This window comes from Syngnathus scovelli, chromosome 2 (assembly GCF_024217435.2).
Source record: "Syngnathus scovelli strain Florida chromosome 2, RoL_Ssco_1.2, whole genome shotgun sequence".
NCBI lineage: Eukaryota > Metazoa > Chordata > Actinopteri > Syngnathiformes > Syngnathidae > Syngnathus > Syngnathus scovelli.
The window spans coordinates 644,110-657,500 of record NC_090848.1 but is presented as its reverse complement, the minus strand read 5'-3'; the positions used below and the strand labels follow the sequence as shown (position 1 = coordinate 657,500).

General features: G+C 48.4%; 1 protein-coding gene and 1 long non-coding RNA gene across 11 annotated transcripts in view; one reads left to right on the top strand and one right to left on the bottom strand.

Annotated features, from left to right (window-relative positions):
* The window catches only part of LOC125987914 (IQ motif and SEC7 domain-containing protein 1), a 40,271-nt gene that overhangs the window by 22,251 nt on the left and 4,629 nt on the right, over positions 1–13,391 (top strand). For 9 of the 10 annotated variants that reach the window (XM_068649702.1, XM_049752498.1, XM_049752502.1 and 6 more), the window contains 14 exons: positions 8,004–8,121; positions 8,190–8,357; positions 8,435–8,608; positions 8,707–8,802; positions 8,988–9,541; positions 9,857–10,726; positions 10,837–10,995; positions 11,142–11,264; positions 11,332–11,498; positions 11,589–11,728; positions 11,805–11,930; positions 12,312–12,411; positions 12,861–13,022; positions 13,112–13,318. In XM_068649702.1, coding sequence (XP_068505803.1) covers positions 8,004–8,121; positions 8,190–8,357; positions 8,435–8,608; positions 8,707–8,802; positions 8,988–9,541; positions 9,857–10,726; positions 10,837–10,995; positions 11,142–11,264; positions 11,332–11,498; positions 11,589–11,728; positions 11,805–11,930; positions 12,312–12,411; positions 12,861–13,022; positions 13,112–13,318 — 3,164 coding nt within the window. Of the gene's footprint in view, positions 1–1,645; positions 1,816–8,003; positions 8,122–8,189; positions 8,358–8,434; positions 8,609–8,706; positions 8,803–8,987; positions 9,542–9,856; positions 10,727–10,836; positions 10,996–11,141; positions 11,265–11,331; positions 11,499–11,588; positions 11,729–11,804; positions 11,931–12,311; positions 12,412–12,860; positions 13,023–13,111; positions 13,319–13,391 lie in introns of those variants that run through there. The other variant, XM_049752507.2, reaches the window with a different exon arrangement.
* LOC125987980 (uncharacterized) lies at positions 3,761–6,409 on the bottom strand. The gene is made up of 3 exons (XR_011086306.1): positions 5,962–6,409; positions 5,615–5,773; positions 3,761–4,365 (listed from the first exon to the last, which is right to left on the bottom strand). It is a non-coding gene; the product is annotated as an uncharacterized lncRNA (long non-coding RNA).

Below are 13,391 nucleotides of genomic sequence, written 5' to 3'. Positions count from 1 at the left end.
CAAGTTTGAAAAACATCACTGGCAAACAGAGACGTATGCACGCACACACACACACACACACACACACACACGCACACACACACGCACACACACACACGCACACACACCAATCATTCCTACTCATCTTGTCACTCTCGTTCAGGGTCACATCAAGAGACTCAAGATGCTGACTCGAGTTGCGTTCAAGAGCATTCAGGGTTTTTTCGCGCTCTCTATTGCTTCCATTCCTCCCCCCTCATTTCCTTTTCTTCTTCTTCCTCCATCCTTCCTCTCCAGCCTGCTGTGCCACGTGTTTTTTTTCTGTCACACCTCTCCCTCCCGCTTTCCCCACTTGACTGTCACACTCTCACTCCTCTCCTCTCCTCTTTTCTTCTCTCAAATCTATCTCTAACAAAAATCAACTTGAACTATTTGACAGAAAGAGGGAGCGAGAGAGGGATGTGAAAAGAGAGGGCGTGACAGAGAGCGATGGGGAGAGAGAGAGAGAGAGAGAGAGAGAGAGAGAGAGAGAGAGCGAGAGAGAGAGCGAGAGAGAGAGAGAAGAGGGGACAGTGAAGGAGAGGGCGGTAAGGATGGATGTTGCTTGGCGACGGTTGCCATGCAACGTGCTGGGGAGGGACAGAAGGGAGGAGACTTGGTCGCAGGAGTCAAGTGAAGTGTTGCCATGGCGATACAGGCTTCCTGCTGTTAGGCTGTGTGTGTGTGTGTGTGTGTGTGTGTGTGTGTGTGTGTGTGTGTGTGTGTGTGTGTGTGTGTGTGTGTGTGTGTGTGTGTGTGTGTGTGTGTGTGAGATCAAAGAGATGGTTGTTTTGGGGATTTTTGCTAAATCTGATTTGTTTTTAGAAGAAAGCCAAGTCATTTTGGTAAACCTCATAGTTCTCTGATTTATTCATGTAGGTTTTTTAAAGTCAGACAAGTGTTTGTTTTTAAGAATCAAACTAATTCAAAAATTAATCTAAGAAGTCAATTAAGTTTGTTTTTTTTTTTTTTTTAAGTAACCGTACGTACTTTGGGGGGATAAGAATTCTTATTTCTGTGTAGAAGTTGTCATACCGTCCAAGAGAAAATATTTGGGGAGAAATCAGATTCAATCAAAGAAAATTTGTCAACCGAGTCATATTTTTATTTTATTTTATTTCAATAATTAAACTGCATCATTGCGGCTCCTTCTGTGGTATGCACAATGGCCACCAGGGCTCACTATAATTCTGTCACACAGACAAACAAAGCCGTCTACTCTAAGCGACTCAGCTGCTGTAATCGATTTATGCAGAGGATAAAGAAAACATGCTTGTCGCTATTGTTATATTGTCAGTCTACGCGAGTTGCTGCCCTATTTGTGTTCAAACGTGTTGACATTGTTTGTTAGCATTTAACTTAAGTGGTCTGTTAACAGGCACATGCATTTAGTTGTTTTTTGAAATACACAATTAGTATATGTCATTTCCTTGGCTTTATAATTACTTTGACGGTTAACTTCAACTGGGAATGCACTTAAACATCTTGAAACGGAGGAGAGGAGAGGAGAGGAGAGGAGAGGAGAGGAGAGGAGAGGAGAGGACAGGAGAGGAGAGGAGAGGAGAGGACAGGAGAGGAGAGGAGAGGAGAGGAGAGGAGGAAGGCGCGCATCTCCCGCCCCCTGTGTCTCTCTCCGCCCCTCCCTCCCTCCCTCCCTCCTCCCGTGGGTTGGCGCGCTCCCGCTCAGCGTTGCATTGGCTTGGATGAGCTACGCACATGCACACAAACCACAATGTGGTGCATCAACTGCGCGTCCGATAAAACGCCCGCCATTCCGCACAACAAGCTTCTTTACTGGTAAGACCATCGCCAACACCGCTTGCAGAGATGCTGTCACGACTAGGAGTGCGTGCGTGCGTGCGTGCGTGCGTGCGTGCGTGCGTGGTGCGCGCGCAATCGATGGCTGACTGCGCGTTTTCAGCTCTGCGATGGCGTACTGTGATGCGCGGGCGTGCGTGCGTGCGCGCGTGTCACACTTGACCGCTTATGAACCTGAGGTTTGGTGCGCGTGCACAGAGCGTTTGAGCGATTTACCTGTCTCACCCCATCCCTCGCTCTCTCCCTCCCTCCCTCCCCTTTTATGAATGCCTCTACCTTCTTGCTCAATCACTGCTGCTGTTTGGGTCAAACGTCTCTTGGTTGTGTGTTCCGTATGCCAACGAGCAGCAGAAATATTATGCATATGCATATAATCGTTTTTATTGATGACCAAAGCACTACGTTGACTAAAATTAAAAAATCATTTGACTTTTCCCTAAAAAACGTTTCAAAGAACATCAAAGGAAAAATGCAAATGTGGTAAATAGTAGGAAGCACATTTCAAAGTCCATAAGGCATTCAAAGCGCTTTACAAAGCCTCATTCAACAGTACATTTTAATCGGAGATCTTTTAATGTGTCTCGAAATGTATTTTAACACTAATTTCAAATTTGTTTTTACTTTTTTCCCAGCACCATTTTTGACTTAAGTTAGAAATAAGCTTCTATATTATGTAAGTATGTAATTTTTAGCTATGATATCAAAAGAAAATTCAACCTGTTGCTGAACCCGACTTAATTAATAATTATTACCAAATAAATTGCCATGTATACTGTACATAGGCATCGCAATATTATGAAAAGTTATACAATCAAGATTTTGAAACAGATCACCGATTAAAAAAAATATATATATATATATATATATATATATATATATATATATATATATATATATATATATATATATATATATATATATATATATATATATATATATATATATATATATATATCAGGGAACGCCCTAGCTATCCAACAGAGGTGTCGGTCAAATTCAGGACCAGAAAGTCAAAATCTTGCCACAGTTTGGTTTTAGCCACCTCCTGCTAATCAACCCAGGAGCTAAGCTAGCTTGTTTAAATAAGTAGCCACACATATATACATGAATTATAACACAAAAGTAAATAAGTATTTCATACTTCATTGTAGCATATTTTTGACCTTACAGGCTTCTCCTTGCTAATGCTATTGTTTTTACTTCCTTGTCTGTCTTCAATCTAGCCTTTTAAAATTGTTCAGTACTGTTAGTAGTCAAAGGTAAACACAGAGAGTCAGTCCACTTTTATGACGACAACAACGTAGCCAAAGAAAAACAAGCAAGCGTTCACTCTTTGATGCTCGCTAAATGGAACTGGCGTTGCAACTAGGCTTAACTTCATGGTGGTTTTCATGTTTGGCCAATTTAGGAGCAGCTATCGTTGGCTAACGTTAGATGAGACTTTTTGGAGCTGGTCCAGGTGCTGAAGAGCAGTCAGTCTCCCATCACTAAGAAGAGTTAACGTGTGATTCGGTCTTTATGGATCTGTTTTGATGAAGTGCGCTATTCGAGAAAGGTGGAGGACGGCGATGGTGGGCGTTCATGAAGACGCGCTGAGTCACACCGCCTGTTTGGGAAGCGCCGCTAAAGCCATTGAGTCAGCAGCCAGCCTGTTGCCTAGCAACCGCCATCAACCCCGATCCCAGCTGACGCTTTTTTGGGATGCTCTATCTAGAATCAGGCATGACTTTGAAATCATATGGAATCGAGTTCCTGTGATGTTTTAGTGTCTATGAAAACATGTACATGAGATGATTTGTCATGTTATTTGTAGAGCTGCATGTGAAATGCTGTACGTCATATAAAACGTAAAAAGCAGACGTATAGAAATGGCACTTAAGCAAGTCAAGTCAAGTTTATTTGTATAGCCCTAAATCACAAACAGTCTCAAAGGGCTTCACGTAGGCAAAAATGGACAATTATTCTCAAATTAAACAGTTTACCTATCACAGTAAAAGACTGGAACTTGCCAAGTCAAGGAATAAAAATGTGTTTTAAGACAATCATCGCTTGGACTTTTACATGGAAATCATCTCCGTCTCTCTTTTGTGACAAGCTTCAATAAATAAATAAATAAATAGCTAGATGGCCAGTAAATACGAGTGACATGTTAGCGAGCGCAGTTTGACTGACAGCTCGACTTGAATATTTTGCTGCAACATGACACTTAAATCCTCCCTCCGCCGCAACGTCTCGACCGAGCTGGAGACCGCCAGCAGCCGCTTAGCACCACCTTCCATCATGTCCCCATTTTTGTCACCTTTTATTTACCTTGTCATGGTTTTAACATTTCCGCTTGGATGCGCAAGCCGACACAAATGCTGTGACACGTCCATCATGCCCGTCCGTCATGGTGGTACCCTTGCGCCCCGTTTAGTTAGTCACATCGTGCTTATTTAGTCGTGGTGACGCCAATGTGCCCTTGGAATCGGTTTGGTGCCATCTCTTTCACCGTGTCCGTTGGGTTCACTTTGCTTTCCGTCTACCTTCCTGGAATGATGCGGCAAAATGCTAATGATGCTTCGCTATAAACGATCTGAGACTGCGTGTGCACAAGCTTATGTATGTGCGTGTGTGTGTGTGTGTGTACAGAGGATTGTGGGTGGATGATGGAGGATTGTTACGTCAGATCCCAGATACACGATGACCACTTTTACTGCAGCGTGGGGAGAACTCTGTGTGTGCGTGTTTTGTGCTCTGCAGTATTTTGTGGGCTTTAAACAACCCCACAAAGCAGAAGTTGTGTGTGCGTGTGCGTCATTGTTACACTTATTCATATTGGTAACATCTTACATGCCATTATCTCCATTTAGTCACATTAGTACCATCGTACCTATTTACTCATGTTGGTCCAGTCATGCCCTTTTAGTCCCATTGATCTCATCAGGCCTATTTAGTCAGATCTACGTATGTCATCATGTTGGCGACACCATATGCTGCTGATGGTGACCATGGCTATTTAGTTATGTTGTTGCAATCGTACCCGTTTCGTCAAGATGGTACCATCATGTAAAAAGAGTCATTTTAGTACATCCATAAAAAATGAGGTTGGAAAACAAATCTGAAAGTTGTATCAAAACAACCCTTCCTTTTTTTTTTTATACAAAACAACAAACAAGTGAGTTGTTGGTTTTTTTTGTAAAACAATCAAAAGTTGGTTCAAATTGACTCAACTTTCTGGGTCGGGTCAATTTGTAAGCCAGCAGCAATGCCGGTGCAATCATGCCCATTTAGTCCCGTTGATCAAAACATCATACCATCAAGTTGGAACTATTTAGTCAGTTTGGCACCATACTCATTGGGTCAGACTACTTCCTGGTTGACAGATGATAGTCTACCACCACATTGCATCACGGCGTCAATGTCTTTTCGTGTCGCGTCATGTCTTGTATCCCCTGTCCAACTATTTTCTGTTGACTGGAGGATGAGATTGCTTGTTGGTTGATCGTATGGGAACATGTTGCGTCACGTACTTTCAATTTCGCAAAGGATGACCAAGCCTTTTGTGTCATGTGTCCGATTCAGCATGTCACGTATTACATCACGTGTCGGCCTAATTCCTCGTTGGCGGAGGATGACTGACGGCTTTGGTTGAATGTGTCGGGTGGTACCGGTGGACCGACCGAGGAGTTAACGTCTCATCAATTTCTCTCACCACTCTTTCACCTCCAAAATATCTCCGAGATCACACTTGCGCTAGAAGGCGAGAGGCTGATGTTTTAAAAATAACACTGATTACCTTCATTGTCTCTTGGCCTTTCCTTTGCATCCTGACTCGTGCTGCTTCTCCTCCACACACCTAATTCCACACCTCCTTCTTTGGCTCCGCCTCATTCACGCTTCCAGAACTCAGCAGCCAATGACGCGGCAGCAGGTGGGCTTCTGGCGGCGGTCCCGCCTGCAGCAGACGACAGGGTGGATTTATTTATTTATAGCGCAGTGCAGAAAGCCTCTTAGGCAAATCTAAAACAAAACATGGAGAAAACAATGTGCCACTTTCATTATAATCCCAGGCGGAATAATGATAATCAAAGAACACCAGAGCCTACTTAACCATCACTACAAAATTCTGTAGAACACAAAAACCTTCATCATGACGAAATTCGAATAAAGTGGTTCTTTAGGAGAATCTTGATCAGGAACTTGCTGATGTGATGAGTGGGTACGACTCTGGAAGCGGAATTTGAACGTCCTGCAGACTGTCCAGGAGCTAGCTAGCTAGCTAGCTATCTAGGCACTCTGTACTAGACTTTCTGTCACGTCAAGAACTTCATCCAGAAGGCATCTGCTAGCTAGGCGACGGCTGAAGACAGGGAAACTTAGTATTGGACCAATTCCCCTCCACTACAGCAATGAATGGCCACAGATTCTTGTTGTGGTTTTCTCTTTGTTTCCCTCACTCACACACACGCACACACACAAACACACTCTCGCTTGCTGGGCTTCAAAGGGGCAGTACACACGATACGCTTTATCGTAAAAAAAAAAAAAAAAAGCCAGGAGGGAGGAGTGCTTCTGAGGACCATCTGCGGGGTGTTGGGGAAAGAGGAATAAGACCTCCGGGTCCGATGGCATTTGGTTGCCGTTTGCGCACACGCACACGCTGAGCTCACAAAGCCGTGGCTCACTGACACACATTCGCCAGAGTGTGTCGGAATGTAGAGCGCGGCGAGCCCACCGGGCACACGAGCAGGGCGATTGATTGATATGGAAAACAACGCCACTTCAAAGTCATCAATGGATGTGTTTTTGGAAACATTCAACGCAATTGAGGGTTCTTCAACAAATGTTTTTATAGTCTACACATGAAAGGAGATTTGTATTATTTTTTAAAAATGTTTATTTACTTGTATTTATTCTGCGTTTTTATGAACATTTACAGCTTTTACTGGACCTAATGTATTGTTTGCTTAGTACATCAATGGCAGTTCAATCTTTCCAGGACCCATTTTTTTATAAATTCAAGATTCAAGAGTTTTTATTCGCCATGTTTGAGCGTGCCAAACAAGGCATTTGACTTGGGTAAATCACAGCCTCTGTTCAACACTTAGGTGACTAAAAACAACACTCAGGACATGTGGCAAACATTCTCAAACATCCCCTGATCTTAAACTCCCAAGAGGGCAAGGGAAAAACTCAAAACTCCAGCTATATTCAATATTCAACTGACCTTCCATACATCCCTCCTGTCAGGATCGGAATGGAGCAGGACGATCAAATGCAGCTTGGACCAGCTTGGTCTATTGAAGGGAAAAGGGAGCTGGAAGGGAGGATGAGGCCGGCAACATACTAACACAACCGGCAAACTGACAGAACGTAACGGACTGACTGACCGACACACTGGCTAACCCAAACGGAAATGGCAAAGACAGAAACCGAGAAACAGGAAACATGACATGAGACGAGACAACATCAACGAACCGACCGGGAGCGGAGCGACGCGCAGACACGACTTAAATACACGACAGGTAACGAGAGAGGGGCAGGTGACTGTGGTTACGTTGATTGAGGTAACACGGGAGGGGAGGGGAGGGGAGGGGAGGGGAGGGGAGGGGGGGAGGGGAGGGGAGGGGAGGGGAGGGGAGGGGAGGGGAGGGGCCAACACAAACCATGGCAACATATAGACATGTTTAAGCAACCGGGGACGAGTCGTGACACCCTCCATCCCATACATGATGTAAACATGAAAGCTTTGTAAACATCAATGTACATGCTTTTGTAAACATTGATATCATCATCCTACATGTGTGTTTCACACTGTAAAAAAATCTTTTAACAGCTCATTTCAAAGACAGAAGGGGAGACCAAATCTAACACACACATAGGGTCTGCACACACTGTACACCCACACGTGCATGCACAGGCACACGCACGCACGCACGCACAGCAGACACCTCCACAGCAACACACTGCTGTTCAGCATGAGTCAACGTTGCGTGTGTGCGTGTGTGCGCGCGTGAATGTGTTTGTGCGAACGTGGCAGTGCCCACGTATGATTTTCTCTCCCTTCCATCTTCACGGCTCTTTGGTAATGATGATAACGATGATAATGACACACACGCCCACACTTGTCATGCGAGCAATCTCATGAGTTAGCATTGAGCTAACACTCCCGTGTTTGTCCTCAGTGTGGAAGGTGAGCCACGTTGTCCGGAGGCACTCCCTTTTCCAGATCCGTTGTTCGGCCACCCTTACGCCTCCAGCACCAGCACCTCCAGCGGGCCCCTGGGAGCCTCCCACGCGCAGGTAATTTCTCTCTACTCATATCAGGAGTTGTTTGTGCCAAAGCTAAGTCGGCAAGCGTTGTTCAACAGGACAGCTCGCCCGTGTCTACGCCCAACGCGGCGAGCTTGGCGTGGGCTCAGCGGAGTCGCCAGCAGCCTGCCAGCCTGGCACTACGCAAGCAAGAGGAGGAGGAGAGCAAACGCTGCAAGGCCCTTTCTGACAGCTATGAGCTCTCCACGGACCTCCAGGACAAGAAGGTGACGCGCGCGCACACACACACACACACACGACCCTTTTTGAGCCCACGCCGTTTGAAAGGCCGTTCCTCGCTCAGGTGGAGATGCTGGAAAGGAAGTACGGCGGCCAGTTTGTATCCCGGCGGGCAGCCAGGACCATTCAGACGGCGTTCCGGCAGTACCGCATGAACAAGAACTTCCAGAGGCTCCGCAGCTCGGCCTCGGAGAGTCGAATGACCCGGCGCATCATTTTGTCCAACATGAGGATGCAGGTACGGGTGCGCACACACACATGCACGCACACACGCACGCACACACGCACGCACACACGTGCAGACTGTCATCGTGCTGTGTGTGTGTGTGTGTCCAGTACTCCTTTGATGAGCGTCAGCCGCAGGGTCGAGGGTATTCAGGGCCGCAGGACTCCGAAGACACAGGAGACATGGACGACTCTTTCTCCAAGCAGGTATCAACTGTTAGCTTGAGGTAGTTTGTCTCATTGGAAAAAAAAAAAGAAAAAAAAAAGGTGTAAATATGAGTGATGTAAAACCCCAAAAAATAACAACCTGCATGGCCAATGGCAAATCTTTTATGAATCCAAAAATATACAACGCGCGTCCATGCGTGTTTGTGTGTGCGCACGCACGTCAGGTCAAGTCGCTGGCAGACTCCATGGACGACTCGCTCACCTGTCAATCGGGTCGAGAGGACTCCCAGGAGGTGGGAGGAGAGGGAGAGGAAGAGGAGGGTGATGAGGAGGAAGAAGAGGAGGAGGAGGAGGAGGAGGAGGACGAAGAGGAGGAAGAGGAAGACTACAGAGAGTGCTCTTGGCGGGGTGGCACCGCTTCCCGTCGTGTGGTGGGCCAAAGCGGGCGGCGGGCCGGCGCCGCCACGCACGAGGACAGCACGGCTACCTCCTTCAGTGACGTCACGCTCTACATGGACGACGGCTGCCTCCCGTCCTCGCCCATCTCCCGCCCGCCCTCCTCGCCGCTGTCTTGCCCGGCCTCCAGCTCCGACACGGATTACTGGGGCGGCAGGGAGGAAAGTCGAGAGACAGACAGAGGAGGCAGCGTCAGCCGGAGGAGCAGCACGCCTTGCACAGAATGTCGGGGGGAGTACCGGGGGAGGCCTGCCGCAGGAGGACACCTGCCCGTCTTGACCATAGAACCGCCCAGCGACAGCTCGGTCGACATGAGTGACAGGTGAAGTCGCAAGAGGGTGAAAAAAAAAAATGTTTTAGAGCGGATTTCACACGACATGGCAGCAGCTGTCAGGTTTTTGTCTTTTTGTAACTCAATGTTGGCGTTCCGGTGTAATTCCACTCTTGAGCTCTAGATGGCAGCACACGTATATTTACTTTGAGAGAGAATTTAGGAGAACAGAAAGGAAGTACTGCCTAGTTTTTGGGTGTAATCCTGCTTTTTACACCTCCATCTTTGGGCATGATCGACTTCAGTACGCGAATGAAGTATTTGTTAATCCCGATTTTCAATTCTATGAACCGTGGTCGTTTTCAGGTCCGAGCGAGGCTCGATCGGGCGTCTGGTCTATGAGCAGGAGCCGCCCGGAGCGGAGCGAAGCGCAGGAGAAGAAAGCGGAGCCGGAGATGGCGAAAGCGGTGAAGAAGAAGAACACGGAGGTGGCGGGGCAGGCAGCAGCGAGGCCGAATCGCCGCAAGGAACCATCAAACACAAACCAAACGGCCGCTCGGTGGTGATGGCGCAAGGGCAGACCCGGAGCTCCGCCCCCAGCGGCGTGCCGATGCCCTCGGCTCGCACCCTTCCGGCCCACGCGCTGCCTCACGCGCTCCAACACGCGTCGCCCATCCCCCACCTGCCCACCGTCCTGCACCACCACCACCACCACCAGCAGCCGCAGTACAACCACATGGCGTACGTGCACCACGGCGGGGCGGCGTACGTGCCCCATTTTGCCCAGCACCACTACCACCAACTGCACCACCAGCACCACCTCCCGCACGCCTACCCGGAAGCCCCGTCTTCGCCGCTGCCCTCGCCCGTTCCGCCGCTCTCCCCGATACCGCCGCCGCCGCTCACCCCCTCCCCACTGTCATCGTCGACGGACGGCCATCAGCACCTGCACCACCTGCACCACCAGCCGCACCTGCACCACCCGCTGCACCAGCACCTGCTGTGCTCGGACGGCGACAACGAAAGCGTCAACTCCACCACCACCAACTCCAACGACGACACCACCGTCAACAACGGCAGCTCGGGCTCGTCGTCGCGCGACAGCCTGCGCGAGCCGGCAACGCTCGGCAAGCAGACGTATCAACGCGAAAGCCGCCACAGCTGGGACTCGCCCGCTTTCAACAACGACGTGGTCCAGCGGCGCCACTACCGCATTGGACTCAACCTCTTCAACAAGTGAGCAAATCCAATGAGCAGATTTTCATCATAAGTGTCATAAATCACGAAAGGACCTCATCTTTAGCGGGCTCCGTTCACGCAAAGTTCTTCTTGGTTTTGGTTGCCAGGAAGCCAGAGAAGGGAATCCAGTACTTGATCGAGAGGGGCTTCGTTTCAGACACGCCGGTGGGCATCGCCAGGTTCATCCTGGAGAGGAAAGGGCTCAGCCGCCAAATGATCGGCGAGTTCCTGGGCAGCCGGCAGCAGTTCAACAAGGACGTGCTCGAGTGAGGATGGCGTTTTCTCCAATTTCATTGTACTATGTAGAATGACAATAAAGGTTTTCTGATTCTGATTCTGTTTTCCCTCTTCATGGCCGTCGCTCAGCGTGACGTGCTGCGCTCCTAAGTTCCTTCACGTTTCTTGTGTTCAGCTGCGTCCTGGACGAAATGGACTTCTCTGGAATGGATTTGGATGACGCCCTGAGGAAGTTCCAAGCTCAGATCAAAGTTCAGGGTGAAGCACAGCGCGTGGAACGACTGGTGGAGGCTTTCAGGTAAGTCGGCGTCTTTCCACGGCGTGCCACGGAGATCGCCTGACGGCTACGCTCTCTCGGCCTGCAGTCAGCGCTACTGTGTGTGCAACCCGGTGCTGATACGGCAGTTCCAAAACCCAGACACCATCTTTATCCTGGCCTTCGCCATCATTCTCCTCAACACGGACATGTACAGCCCCAACGTGAAGCCCGAGAGGAAGATGAAACTGGACGACTTCATCAAGAACCTGCGAGGTAAAAAAAAAAATCAAGTTCGTTATAGACTTGTTCAAACATTTGAATTGGACTTACTCGGTCAATCCATTTTTTTTTTCTTACCTCCAGGTGTGGACAACGGTCAGGATATTCCTCGAGACCTTCTGGTGTCCATCTACGGAAGAATCCAGAAATGGGAGCTGAGGACCAACGACGACCACGTGTCTCAGGTGCAGGCAGTGGAGAGGATGGTCGTCGGCAAGAAACCCGTAAGAGCCTCCCGTCTCTCGCCTTGGCCTCGACCTGCCGTCTGCTCTTTGTGAACAATTAAAAAACGATTCACAGGTTCTGTCGCTGCCTCACCGCCGCTTGGTGTGCTGCTGCCAGCTGTTTGAGGTTCCCGACCCCAACCGAGCCCAGAGGAGCGGCGTCCACCAAAGGGAGGTCTTTCTGTTCAACGACCTGCTGATGGTAAGACACCATCTGCATGGAATTGAAGCATATAAGAATAGTTTGACTTGTATTTTTGCCTTTTATCGTCACAGCCGGAGGAGCTTCTCCCACGAGAGATAAAAGGCTCCGGTTTATCCCCCATAATGCCAAGCTGCCTTTACACAAGATGTCGTTAAGCCGCAAAGTTTGACTTTCTGTTACAGGAAATGCAAATATGTCTCCGGTGCGCGTGCTCTTGATGTGTTGCGGGCCAACAACTAGACCCATTTGAGTGCGAAAAAAAAATCGGCTTGGTTTAAAGGCGACAGAATATGGACTTGAAACTGTTTGTATACAAATAGTTGTCTTGGTGTTTGATCCGCAGTGCAAGTTCTCGAAGTTCTTCCTCGGCCTTTTCAGGTGACTAAGATCTTCCAAAAGAAGAAGGCCTCGGTCACGTACAGTTTCCGACAATCATTCCCTCTGGTGGACATGCAGGTGCACACCTTCCAGAATACTTGTAAGAGCCTCGATTTTTTAGTTTTTTTTTCCATCTCCAACCTCAAGCGTACACTTTTAGATAGACCATCTAATGACAAATGACAAATATTAAAATGTTTTTATTATTTCTTATTAAACATTTATTATTTTTTATTAGTAGTAGTATTAAGGGATATTAAATCTGATTTTAATATTAAAATCTTATTAAAAACACTCATATTCTGCCTCAAGAAAACAGCGCTCATTTTTGATTGACACAGTGGAAGAGCTATTTAACCTTCCTCTTCTGTTGCAATGTTTTGAAGTGCTTTTGACCGCCGATTTGCATGGATTAAACAAATACAGCACAAATATTTAAACAGGCCCGGGAAAAGTCGCGGCCCAAAGTTGACAAGGGGAAGATCGGCTTCTTTTAACCATGTCACGTCGCTGCTTCCAACCCAGCTTGTTTCTTGCGGTGTCGCCCAGATTACCCTCACGGCATCAGGCTGACGTCGGCCAACCCCGGGGGCGAGAGGAAAGTCCTGATCGTGTTCACCGCGCCGAGCCAGCAGGACCGTGCTCGCTTCACCTCGGATCTGAGAGAGAGCGTGGCCGAGGTGCAGGACATGGAGAAATATCGTGTGGAGTGTAAGTGACTATTTATCCCCCCCCCCCCAAAAAAAAAAAAGAAGAAAAAACACCGCTAAATCACTTGGGTTGTCCTCTCTGAAACGCAGCCGAGCTTGAGAAGCAGAAAGGCGTGATGCGTCCCGCCGCGCTGATTGCAGGCGGGCCGGGCAGCGGGGCCGGACCTGTAGGACCCGTGAAGAGCGAGGCGGTGAACGGCACCCTGGGTCGGCCTAGCCTGGACGACACATACGCGTCGGTGGACGGACTCAAACGCACGGCGCTCAGCTCTTCGCTCAGAGACCTGTCGGACAGCGGTCAGAGAAACTTCCTCTTTGGGTCCAAACGAAGAAAATGACTTTACTCTGTGTTCCAAAAATGTTATGCAGT